Here is an 11,715-nt window from a genome sequence, read left to right as displayed (position 1 = left end):
TAATACCATGTAGTGCAGTACCTGGAATGGTGATTGCTGCAGCACTGCTTGGTTTGACAATCTCAATTCTTAAAACAGACACTTGCTGTGAAAGCTAATTCCTATTGCAAATTATAACACTGTTTTCTGAGTTGCAAGAAAAAGGTTTTTAGGGTTAAGGAACTCCTCAGTGAACTGGAGATATGCAGAGTAATGTGTGCAGTGCTGTGCTTTGGAAAGTAAAGTTCAAACCTCATTAAACCTCCCTGAATGTCATGTGGGGTAAACCTAAAACAATTACCAGATCTACAGTTGTAGCTTAAATTTATCACGTTGAAGAAGCAATCCTTGTAAAATTACAGAATAATTATGACACTTTCAAAAACCACCGGTGAGTTCTCTTATACTGCCTTCCATTCTAACAAATTTGCTTATTGTAGGGTTGATCTATGGGGCAGCTGGAGGCATGCACCACATGTTCGTTTTATTGGTATATGTACAACATTGTGTTGTAAGCTGCTCTGAAGTGCTCAACCTATGTCTGTACAGATGTGAGCAAAAACTCTTTAGAAACCTCTCTACAAATATCCATTTACATTTCAAAACTAATCTACTTCAGCAAATTCTTATACTCTATCCAGAACTACTAATTCCAAAAGCAGAAGTGACTTTAATTCACCTTCATGGAAAAAAAAATAATCAAGTGCATCACGTGTGTGTTACCATATATCTTTGCGTGGGTGGAATTAGTAGCTAGAGGTGGTAATTGCTTGATATATATATTTCAGAAATGAGTTTGTTTTGGTTAACTAGGTTGACTGGACATATTAAATCCAGGTAGACTGAAGAGAGTGGACTGTATGTTTTAGGCAACGTGGGGATTTCTGTCATATCTGAGAAATGCAATGATTTAGAGTGGAATGGGTCAGAACAGTGTTTTTCTCATCAAATGGAAAAGAAACATTTCTACATTCTTTAGAAATACTGTAACGTAACTGGGAAATGTCTCTAAATATTCTCCTTTACATGGCAACAGAACAGGGAGGAATTTCATACTGGTCAGTGATCATACTGTCTGAGACAGGGAGACAGGCAGGTTTTAATTGTCACCTGAGCAGCAGGTAAAGGTATTCCTACAGGCTTGCTAGCTAGCGGTCAGTGCTCGGCAGAAAGCACACAGGCAGAAATAACTCCAAAATTCAAGTGCTTTTTTGATACTGTAGCCGCCTGTTTCCCTAAGCAGACTGCAATGAATGTGTCCATTTGGGCTGAGGGAAGAGAGGGAGGGGAAAACCTCTCCCTCAATTGTTCACTGCAGCTGGACCATCCTGATTATGGTGTCTTTCGCGGCGAGCATGTGTAGAATCACTGAGCAGTTCATATCTTGCTCTCCTGCCATCCATGAGCATTCTTCCCAAATTTATACACCAGCCTTCTGTCCACTCGTTCCAAAATGCCTGTTTTATAATAGTATCTGCAGGGAAAACAAACAAACAAAAACAATGGAGCAAATAGTAGAAGAACTCGGATTATGGGAGTTTTTTACACAGACATCACAGCCAGAGAATAGAATGGGAATCAATGTGTTCCTTCCAGTCTTTCTTTACATTAAAATGCTTTGTTGTGACTAAGGAGCTTGAAGCTTTCTCAGGTGCCTTGGATTATACCTTCCACCATTTGAAACTATGAGGAATATAAAGCTTTTTTGTTAGCTACTTGTAATTTTACAAAACTAAGAGAACCACAAATCAGCAGAAACTGCCTACATTACTGCTGAAGTAAAAAGAGTCATTTTGCAAAAACAGTCTAAATTCTCAGCTCAGTGTGATAGCTTTGTTGCAGTCAGTAGAGTTGATTGCAACACTGCTACTCTACATCTAGCTCTGTGATCCTATTTGAATCACAGGAGACTGGGCTCTCTCATGACCTACACAATAAACAGGAAGTACCAACCTCCCATCCTCCCAACACAAGTTTTCAGGATGGTAATGAGAAATGGATGCTGAGGTGAAAGTCAGATGAGGTGAGGGACCCTTCCACCACTTAACTCACCGAAGTGCTCTGCTCAGCTTTTCATAAGTCATTCTGTCATTTTTCTTCCTTTCTCCCCACATCTTTGCCAGAGCTTCTGATTTGACAACCCGAAAAATGCCTTGTCCCCTGTCCTCCCATTCCAGAATGCCACTGTTTTCTTCAGGAGAAAGGAGTAGGTCTCTTACAAATTCCCACAAATGAGAACTCTGCAGGTCTTGAACAGGAAGAAGACAGATATTCAGTAGATGTTTTCTTACTCAGGTAGAATTATATTTACAGTACTTTTTGTCTCCAGCTAGTTATTCTTGTCTGTTTGCACTTATTTCAATCTAACTTCCAAAATATTAGAGCACTGTCTCTTATAAATGGAATCAGGAAAAAAAAAGTGCTCCAGAAAATAGAAGTTAAGGGCTTTACAAATATCTACAGCGCTAGAATCTGTTTTCTGCTCTGGGAATTTTACTGTGCACAGTTTTAGTTATCTTATTCATTGGTTCTGTTCCACTTATCGTTGACAACTTTAACACAGGGTTTAAATTAGTGCTTTGATGTGAACATTAAAAATTCTTTAAATCATTTCAAGGGAAAAATTGTAATGAAGACTGGATTGGCTAAAAATGTGGTAATGTGTGCCAGTTTTACAGCATTGGTAGACTGTTTCTTTTCCTATTGTTTCACCTGGCAAAGAGATGCTTGTGCATCAGATGTCTTGCAAATAATGGGACTCTAGCTAGCTAGTTAAATAAATAAAAGAAAAAAAGAAAATGCAGGCATAGCTATTGCCTTAGCTTCAGATTATAATCATAGAATCACTGAGGTTGGAAAAGACCTCCAAGATCATCCAATCCACCCATCCACCCATATTTCCCCACTAAACCATGTCCCTTTCTAAAACATCTAAGCTTTACTTGAACACATCCTGGGATGGTGACTCAAGTACCTCCCTAGGCAGCCTGTTTCAGTGCGTCACCACTCTTTCAGAGAATAAATTTTTCCTAATATCCAATTAGTTGGATGCTTATTAACTGATGTATGAATGAATGTTGCATCTGATCCCAACGTTGACCCCAAGCGCTTAAAAATAGTCAGCCCCTTACAAAGTCCTGAGAGCAACATAAGAGTAATGAAAGACATAATAACATCTGAAGTTCCTTATTTGGTTTTCTGCATTTATAATCTTTGTTATTTTCAGATTACTTTCCAGTCATTCTGCGACAAGATGGCTAGAAACACTTTAAACATGTAAATAGAAAAAGAAACGTGGCTTTAATAAAAATGCCAAGTACCTCAAATCTCATGATAAAATCATGAGAGCTGACAGTGCTTAAAAGCCAAATCACAGTGAAATTTTATTTATTTGTGGTATCATTAAGGTTTCTTTTGATAACCAGATGGAGCTGGAGAGTTAGAACAATGTGGGCTGAGTAATCTTGAGTTTTGAGTTTCTGGTATGTACTTACTTGTTCTACCATGACTGTGACATTCCTGGTCGCTGATGCCACCTGCCTTCATGCATGCCTTATCACACGCTGGGACTGAACTGCAGAATAACGTGAGAAGTGAAGAAGGAACTCCTGAATCTGGTGGCAACTTGGTCAAAACGTCACCTATGCAAATGCCATGCAACATTAAGTCAAAGAGGGTATGTGAGCTACGACTTTATCTCTTTAATAAAACTCTAGCACAAAGGTAAGCTCAAGTGAATAATTAACACAGCTGTGTGGCTTGCAGCACAACAAAATATGTGACATTTTTGCCCTTGTTCTCTTCAAAATACTGTAGGTTCGTGGAATTTGGTGCCTAGTATGGGTGGGTGGAATTTTCTTGGCTTTATGCTTCACAGTTTCTGAGAGGTCAAAACTGCCTTAGTAGGTGACTGTGGTATTTGCCAAGCTGCTTACAGGGATGATCAGCACTGGAATCAACACATCTGTCTCAATACTGCAATAATGAGAGAGCAATTAGAAGAGGGTATTATTGACCCCAGTGGGTAGAATTATCAAAATCTACAAGGAATAGTAGTGTGCAGTATAGTGACTACAAAAAAAATGTATGTCTGCTGAGTATGCATCTAGTGAAAAGGGGGACTGGCGAAATGTTGTAAAAGCCATTAACAGTGAAGACCTATAAATTCATTTCATGGGGTGTAAATAGTAGTGAGATAAAAACAAAACGGGAACTCTTTGGAAGTGTGTGTTTTCCACTGAATACAACTTAGTGTGTACAAGCACATTTACTTACATTCCTTGCTGGATAGTTTTGTTTCTTCTAAATCAGTAAAAAAGGAAGTGCCTGTGAGGGAAAAGCATAAACCAGTGTTCAGTGTTTTTCTTCAGAAGAGTAACTACTGAAATCAATGAAATATTTTTTTTTCAACTTCTCTACAGCTAAAATCGTCTTTTTCACTTCTTGATCTGCTTTTATCCTGTTTTCCTTACCTTTTGCATCACATCCACTCATGTTGTCTCTACTCCCGTCTCTGAAGCTCACTTGCAGCTTTTCTGCTTAGATTACTCCTTCCACATTCAGTCTTTTAAAACTACTTCTGTGTTTTCCTTCTACCTAACGATCACCTCTATTGCTGGAAACCAGATGTACAGAGGGCTGGAACTGTCTGTGTGAGTGGGTTAGTGTCACCTTGGTAAAGGAGTCATGATGTCCCTAGCACATAAATGAATGCTTCACACGTACTAAGCTGCATTCAGGGAATTTAATCCATGCTGAGCAGCCCGGCATACAAAGCAAGAAAATAATAGACTGAAGCCTGCTTGTACAGGTGCAGCTGTGTGCATTGCCTACTATATTGTGGCAGCCTCATTACAGGACTGTACTGCGTTTCCTTACATGCCACAGGAGGTGCACAGGGTTGACAGGCATGGTCTGTTGTATTTAACTTACTCTTGGCTGTTCAGTGTCAGCTCTCATAACTTCATCAAACACAACCAGTGTACTTTCTGAGAAGCAGGGCAGACGTCACTCTGTTGGGTTACAGGAATAACTACGTGTTACGTCACTCTGTTTCCAGTCTGGATATACTCTGGGATTATGTGGGTTGAGCAGTTTCAGCAGGAAGGATAATGATGGAGCAGTGCTGGAGCCTGCACAAAGGTTGGTGTGGCCCAGGGAGGAAACTTGGGCACATGTGGCTGAGCCCATGGCTACACCAAGAATGCCAGCTGTGTCTGTGCCCTCCTGTAGAGCAGTACCTAAGCAGCCCTCACGTTTTCTATTCTTCAGCGTGAATCCTGTGTTTTCTGCTAGCAGAAACATCGCACAAAAAGCATTGCTTTCTGTTTTACATTCAGTTTCTGGAATGCTCACCATGCGTCCTGATGTTCTGTAAGATGAAATACAAGTATTCACCACAAATGCCTGCAGCATCCAGGAACTCTTCCTGGGTCATGTTGCACAACTGTAAGCCACTGATATTGAAATGGGAAAAGGAAATGCAGTTGGCATCTAGCTTGTACTGGTCACAACAGAACTGCAGCCATTCACAGACGTTGTGCTTACTCCAGTGCTCGGGGTCGATAGTTGTCCAGAAAGAGTCAGAATCTGTAACATATTTGGCAAGAAAGAGGAACACTGTGATGTAAAGCTCATTGTCCCCTTCATTTCAATAACCACGTTCCAAGCAAAACTGATCCCTCTTCTTTCTTCTGTTATGACTACAGACTTTCTTCCTTATTCCTTTAGAAGACACCAGGCCCTGCCTTGTGCATTTTACTTACTGCTGTTGTCGTGCAGATATGCAAGTTGTCTTAGACTTAGTGAGATGAACTGTGTACATGTACAAAGGATGACATGCCTCTCAGAAAAAAAAAAAAATTAAAAAAGGTCTAAGAAAATTAGAGTAGAGATGTTTGTGAGAACATAGCAAAGTGTGATAACAAGTGATGCATTCCTGGACTGAAGTAAACTGACATACTCTATTTCAGTGATATCTGTGGCAGTTGGGTAAATGAAACTAATTTTCATCTAAAATTATATTAATGCTATAGATAGGAATACTTTTTGTTATTTTAGAAACTGAAAAATGCAATACTTCTAATACACCTAGTAACTGGCTTTGATTATCTATCTGTATCATTTATTGTACTTCTGGAGTGGCTTAAGAGTAAATAACAGCAGGAGAGAAACCAAATAGCACGTGAATGAGAGTAGTATAATGTAATCAGAAATCGTTTAGTTCATTTTTGCATCTAACAGCATCACATTCTTGACTTGTATTTCCCACTGACTTAGTCTGGCCATCCATTTATTATTATTTTATTTTCAAATGAATCCTGAACATCTGATTTTAGGTACTGCTTCTATGAAATGGCAATTCAAATTAGGTTATGATAGCACTGCGAACAAAGTGAATTGTAGCTGTCATTTGTCTAGACAACCAGTTCAGAGTGCAAAATGATGCAAATATGCTGGATGGGTTTCCTTAGTCAAATGAATTCCAAGGGCTTGAAATTGTGACAGAATACCTGAAATATGGATCTTGCATCCTACGTGAGCTTCTGTTAAATAATTAATACTTCTAATTAGAAGTCCTAAAACTTTATAGGGGAATTTGTGGTTGCTTTCATGAATCATTCCCAGACTATAAATATCTTCATCTGTATGCACATATGGAATTAATGGAATACTGAACCTCTGCTGTGACATCCCTGTAAAGCAAAGAGTGGGCAGAAGATCTGGGTCTGGCTTTTGGAGCCCATTGCTCAAGGATATTTGAATCTGAGATTTTATTCAGCTCCTGATTTAAAAGGGAAATCTGGTGAGTCTGACATTGAGTTGGCTGCTCTAAGCCCTGCAGACAGAATACACCTGGCTATGTCGGAGTCTGGAGGTTTCCTTGGGGGGAATGGGAGTGCTGGAAGCACTAGGCTCACCGAGCTTCTGCCACGAAAAAAAGAGTTGCTGTAATACCAGGCTTGAGCTCTACAGGAATCTCAGCTTTAGAGGCTGCTTGAGAAAAGCAGAAGGCTGAATCGATTCCTTTTGGACCAGGCAGACTTATTTTTATTTAATTCTGTGCCAAGAGCCTCTAGCCCCCTTAGGAAAGCTGGAGCATCCCCAGGTCCCCAGCTAGACAGACTGACTTTGGAGGGGCCTTTCAGTGGGATCAGGCATACATACAGCTGCCCTGCGAGCTTTCTGCCCTTCTGTGGGTACAGTGAATTATCTCACGATGTTTAGGCCATTGGTCTTGAAAATTTGACTTGACAGTGATAAATATCAGCTTTGCTGGCAGTACAGATGCCACAGCATGTTTCTTTCATGGGCCAGCACTCATCCGGTCTAGTTTCCTTGTTTGTTTTGGCTTTGGAAAGGCTCAGATTTTTGCTTTTGGAATATTCCAAGGCCCCATGTTAATGTTCATGATGAGTGTTCAAAATGTGCTGACACCAAGGTGTATCATTTGCATTTGTTCTTGCCTTTTAGTTCTTATATCTGGGTTAGACATGCAAGGGAGCTTCCCCTTCTTCCAGGCGATAGACGTGACTGAGGTATTGTGCCACTTCAAACATGCTGCTGGAGGAAAAGATCAGCTGAAGGCAAAGGATCTATGAAAGGATTTCAGGTCTTCTTTTAGAGAAAAAGAAAGGTACTTAGCCCTTGGTATAAAGCATCCGTAGGCATAATCCTACTGGGCTGCAACTGTTATTTCAATCAGTAGGCCTGGTTCATGTCATCCAGCTGATGCTGCATTGTGAAAATGAGTCTTCTCCCTTGCAGGGGATGTAGCTTTATCTGTATTGATAAGCAAAGCTGGGGAAGACACGAACACCTAGGTAGGTTCAGCAGTGTAGGCCAAGAAAAAGCATCTGCCCAGGTTTTTCTGGGATGCACTGATTTCTGCCTTACAATGGCAAACCAATGTTGCAAATGTGCTTACAGTTGAGAAAAACACTTTTATCAGCCATAACAAATCTGGGTGGATGCAGTAGAGTCTGCTTATATATAGTCCAGCTGTAATACAGGGCAAACAGCGTGCCTATACCTTTTGGGTCACCTTTTTGTCAGTTGGAAAAGATATATTTCATTTAAACATAACATTCTGATTTTTTGAGACAGAATTTCCATACATTTTCAGTATTATTTTCCCTGTATTAACATTTCTGAATTATTTTCCAGCACTCGGTGATGGAAAATGAGTACAAGAAATGAAAATATTTTACTGTCACAGATTCTAGCTTCCTCCACTTTGTGTACATATATATATAAAAAAAAAAGCCTCCAAAATGTAAATCCTGGAATGTTTTGATTGCCTGAAAGTGAGAATGTAAAAACTTTGAAGGTGGCTAATTTGGAAACTAAAGACAGACTAATGCTGTAGTTCTCATAGGAATGTAAGGATATATGCTCTGCTCCGAACTGAAAGCCCAGCTAAGCTGTGCTCCTGCCTGTGATCAGTTTTGCAGGAACAATTTCATATTTTCAGATAAACTGTTGGACTCAGACTGTTACATATACTAATTTGAGCTTGTACATGAAACTATTAATGCCCTGTCTTGCACAGGAGCTGAGTCTAGTAGTAGCCTTAAATCACTGATCTGCACCTGACTCTTTCTAGGCAGACTTGCCATACATTGTTCATGAATATATACATATATTTTATACATATTTATGTATATTAATATACATTTCCATCTGGAATATGTTTGAACTTGACCTTACACTTTGTTTCTATCAAGTACAGAGTAAGTTTTCAGAAAATGTTGGGATCACAGCCCTGAAGTTTCTTGCTGTGACCAAGAGGGAACACAGGTTCCCTTGTGCTGACCTACTTTCTCTTCTGCCTTCAGAGCAAAGTTCTCCTTGATTGCTGCTCTAGGACTGTTCCTGCACTGCTGCAGTGGTTTTATTTCTGTGCTAGGCATGTTAAATGCGCTTCTTGGCTACTGTGGAGGAAAGAAAGGAAATAGGAACAGAACTCACAGGTTCTACAAGGTTGGTTGAAATTTGATTCAGGAAAGAAATGTTTGTAACCATGAGTAGTTTATGAAAAGCCTAAAAGCATCAGAAATTGAGCTATGAAAAATTTGTGAAGGAGGAAATGTAGCTTCCACCATGGTCAGAAAAGGATAATTATTTCCTCTGTTCAGCTTTGCTTGGCAAGAGGGAGTCTGACCTGACTGCTGCACAAAATTCAGCTTTTAGATCGGAGAGAGCTTTGCTCTTAGCTCCAAGCAGAGTTTGATTCAATATTACTGCTGCATTGCTGTCCACCTGGGTGAGCTCTGAGCTGTGCAACTGTTGAGTTGCAGAGCTCATGCTGATAAGAAGGAACAGATGGCTGTAATGCTAGGAATTGTCAAGATGCCTCAGAAGGGCTGCTCTGCCTTCAGCAAATGCTGATCTGCAGATAACAGAACTACTTCACAGAATCATAGAAACAAGGAGGTTGGAAAAGGCATCTAAGATCATCCAGTCCATCTACCACCAATATTGCCCATTGAACCATGTCCCTCAGTACCACATCTACACACTTCTTGAACCTTTCCAGGGATGGAAAGTCCACCACCTCCCTGGGTAGCCCTTGGAATCATTTCAATTTCAGTGGTTTGGTGGTATTTTTTTTATTTTTTTAACCAAAAAAAAAGAAGATCAGATTACAGGGAAATCTATAATACAAACAGAGGCAAAACTGTGACTGACCCAAAATTAATGTTGAATAGAATAATGTCAGGCAAATTTTAAACAGAATATGAACAGAATTCTGAATTTTAGAATTTCATTCTAAGTTGGAATGAAAACTAATATTAAAACTAAATTATATTTAATATTACAAAATCATTAAATAGTTTTTAATTCCTGCAGGGCTTTTAAGAACAGCCATTTAGTTGAGGCAAGATAATTTATATTCTACCATATATCACCCAAACACTGAATGGACAAATTCAGTCATATAGAAGCAGACACTAAGTCCTTAATGGCCATCAACACAGTAGCATCAACAGAAGCAGTGAGGAAAGTTTTGTTCTTTATTACTCAAACCGTGCCTTAGCAGGAAAGTACTTTTCCATAAGGCCAACAGTGTTCTCATTTGAGATGACAAAAATAGCTTTGTAAGAGAAAAATATTGCATAAAAGCATAAATCTTTCCCAGATTTCACTACAAGTTTGGTTCAGTATTGTGACTGCATTGTGCTATCTTATTTTTACAGAACTGTTGAATGATTCAGAGAGACGAGGACTGTTTAGGAATATACATCAGCTGTTTTTAAGGGAGAAGATTTAGGATGAATTCCTTCACACAGAGTTGAGATGACCGTGTGAGGTGGTGGCCTGGTGAGGTACAGGGTCTCCATGTTCACACTCAGAGAATTGCACACTTAACAACAGCAAATTCTGCACAGGAGAATTTAATGTGTTTCTAGACACACACAGTTCTTCAGTGGCTTTAAAATCTCAGTTATTTTCTGCTATGTGTGTACTGATCTGGTCATTGATATTCATCACAAATAACTGGCCCACTATATGGCTGAAATTCTGTGCAGTGAAAGTGATCTCAGTGACAAATTCTACATTCTAGGTGGATGGGATAAACAAGGAGCCAAGAATCTTAGGCTACAGCTGTCTTTCTTTGTTAACTGCAATTCCCTTTGGGTGTTCCTTCTTGCATTATGTCTATTACCCTGCCAAATGAGGGGAAACTATCAATTAAACACAAAACACTATTCCTTCTGCGCACCTCGATCTTTCAGGAGCTAGCAATATGCTTGAGAAAGTTAAATGGACCAGAAAGAACAAAGAGTACAAAAGGGCTCAGCCTGTTTGCTACTCAATTCATCTTGAAGAAAAATTAAATTCAAATCAGCCTTGAGTTTTTGAAAAGACACATTCTTTTCAATTTTAGTTTCTCTCTACATACCTGTCTGATGATCACAGGTGCGATAGTCATCTTCAGTAGTCCCAAATATCTCTGTCCAAGACATCAGGGGATCACAAACCATTGTGTTTGACAGGAACGTGCTGTGGGTTGCTGAATCCAGCATCACCTTCAGACAGCAACACATTAGTTGAAGATGAAATGGTAGTATTAAGAATATAATTTTTAAGTAGACCAGCATTATTTCCTTGCTGTGAATGCATAGATATGTGATGTATCAATGGCCACCGTGTGAACTTCAAATGAAGCTCCTGATCGTCTTCTGAAAACTGCAGTGAAGTAAGACATTTAGGAGCAATGCAGCTGATGAAAATGATAGAGGTAGTATTGTAGTCAAAATGATTGGAACGACACATTCCTAAGGATTTGAAAATGCAGTGTATGCATGCAAAAATAAGAGTGACAAAAAAAAAACCCTGTTAAATAAATAATAAAATAATTAGAAATATGTAGATGATTTTGACACTACGATTCTATGAGATTGGTTTTTAAAAAAGTCCCTACACAAACATGAGAAAACATCATTCTGGCCATAAGGATGTTTGCTGTGTCTGTAAGATGCTGCCACAAATGTCAGCCAGGCTGAAGCATGAGGAGATTAACAAAGTCTGAGGGAAACTGAGAATTTATGTGGAAAACGAGAAACTATTACTGAGTTTTCATGCTTCAAGGAAGAGGGTTCTTGCACCAAAAATGAGATGACCACAGAATAAAGTAGCTGAGAACTGGTGATACTTCAAAGAGTAGTGGTTGGTGAAAACATGATAGGAACTGATGTTGGCACGGGGAGGAGAACTTCTGGTCCATCCCTT

At 39.4% G+C, this 11,715-nt stretch overlaps 1 protein-coding gene across 1 annotated transcript; it reads right to left on the bottom strand.

Moving 5' to 3' along the window:
* Nucleotides 1-900: 900 nt before the first annotated feature.
* ELF5 (E74 like ETS transcription factor 5) lies at nucleotides 901-11,104 on the bottom strand. The gene is made up of 6 exons (XM_065755724.1): nucleotides 10,886-11,104; nucleotides 5,335-5,568; nucleotides 4,255-4,305; nucleotides 3,474-3,620; nucleotides 2,032-2,227; nucleotides 901-1,453 (listed from the first exon to the last, which is right to left on the bottom strand). The coding sequence occupies exons 1-6, from the start codon at nucleotides 11,082-11,084 to the stop codon at nucleotides 1,357-1,359; spliced, it is 924 nt and encodes a 307-aa protein (XP_065611796.1). The 5' UTR covers nucleotides 11,085-11,104; the 3' UTR covers nucleotides 901-1,356.
* Between the last annotated feature and the right edge of the window lie 611 nt (nucleotides 11,105-11,715).

Source organism: Cyrtonyx montezumae, unplaced genomic scaffold (genome assembly GCF_038088225.1).
Source record: "Cyrtonyx montezumae isolate F1298 unplaced genomic scaffold, pur_monq_1.0 scaffold_10, whole genome shotgun sequence".
Lineage (NCBI taxonomy): Eukaryota > Metazoa > Chordata > Aves > Galliformes > Odontophoridae > Cyrtonyx > Cyrtonyx montezumae.
Note: the sequence above shows the minus strand (reverse complement) of the source record. Positions and strands in the feature narration are given on the sequence as shown.

What these genes read in the sequence shown, in the direction of transcription:
- ELF5 (XM_065755724.1), bottom strand. Translation starts at nt 11,084, where the DNA reads ATGCTGGTCTACTTAAAAATTATATTCTTAATACTACCATTTCATCTT. An exon ending in AAAACTATCCAGCAAGGAAT is followed by an intron (nt 3,621 to 4,254) that starts GTAAGTAAATGT and finishes GCATTTGCATAG; the next exon opens with GTGACGTTTTGACCAAGTTG. An exon ending in AAGCTGAGCAGAGCACTTCG is followed by an intron (nt 1,454 to 2,031) that starts GTGAGTTAAGTG and finishes TTTTCCCTGCAG; the next exon opens with ATACTATTATAAAACAGGCA.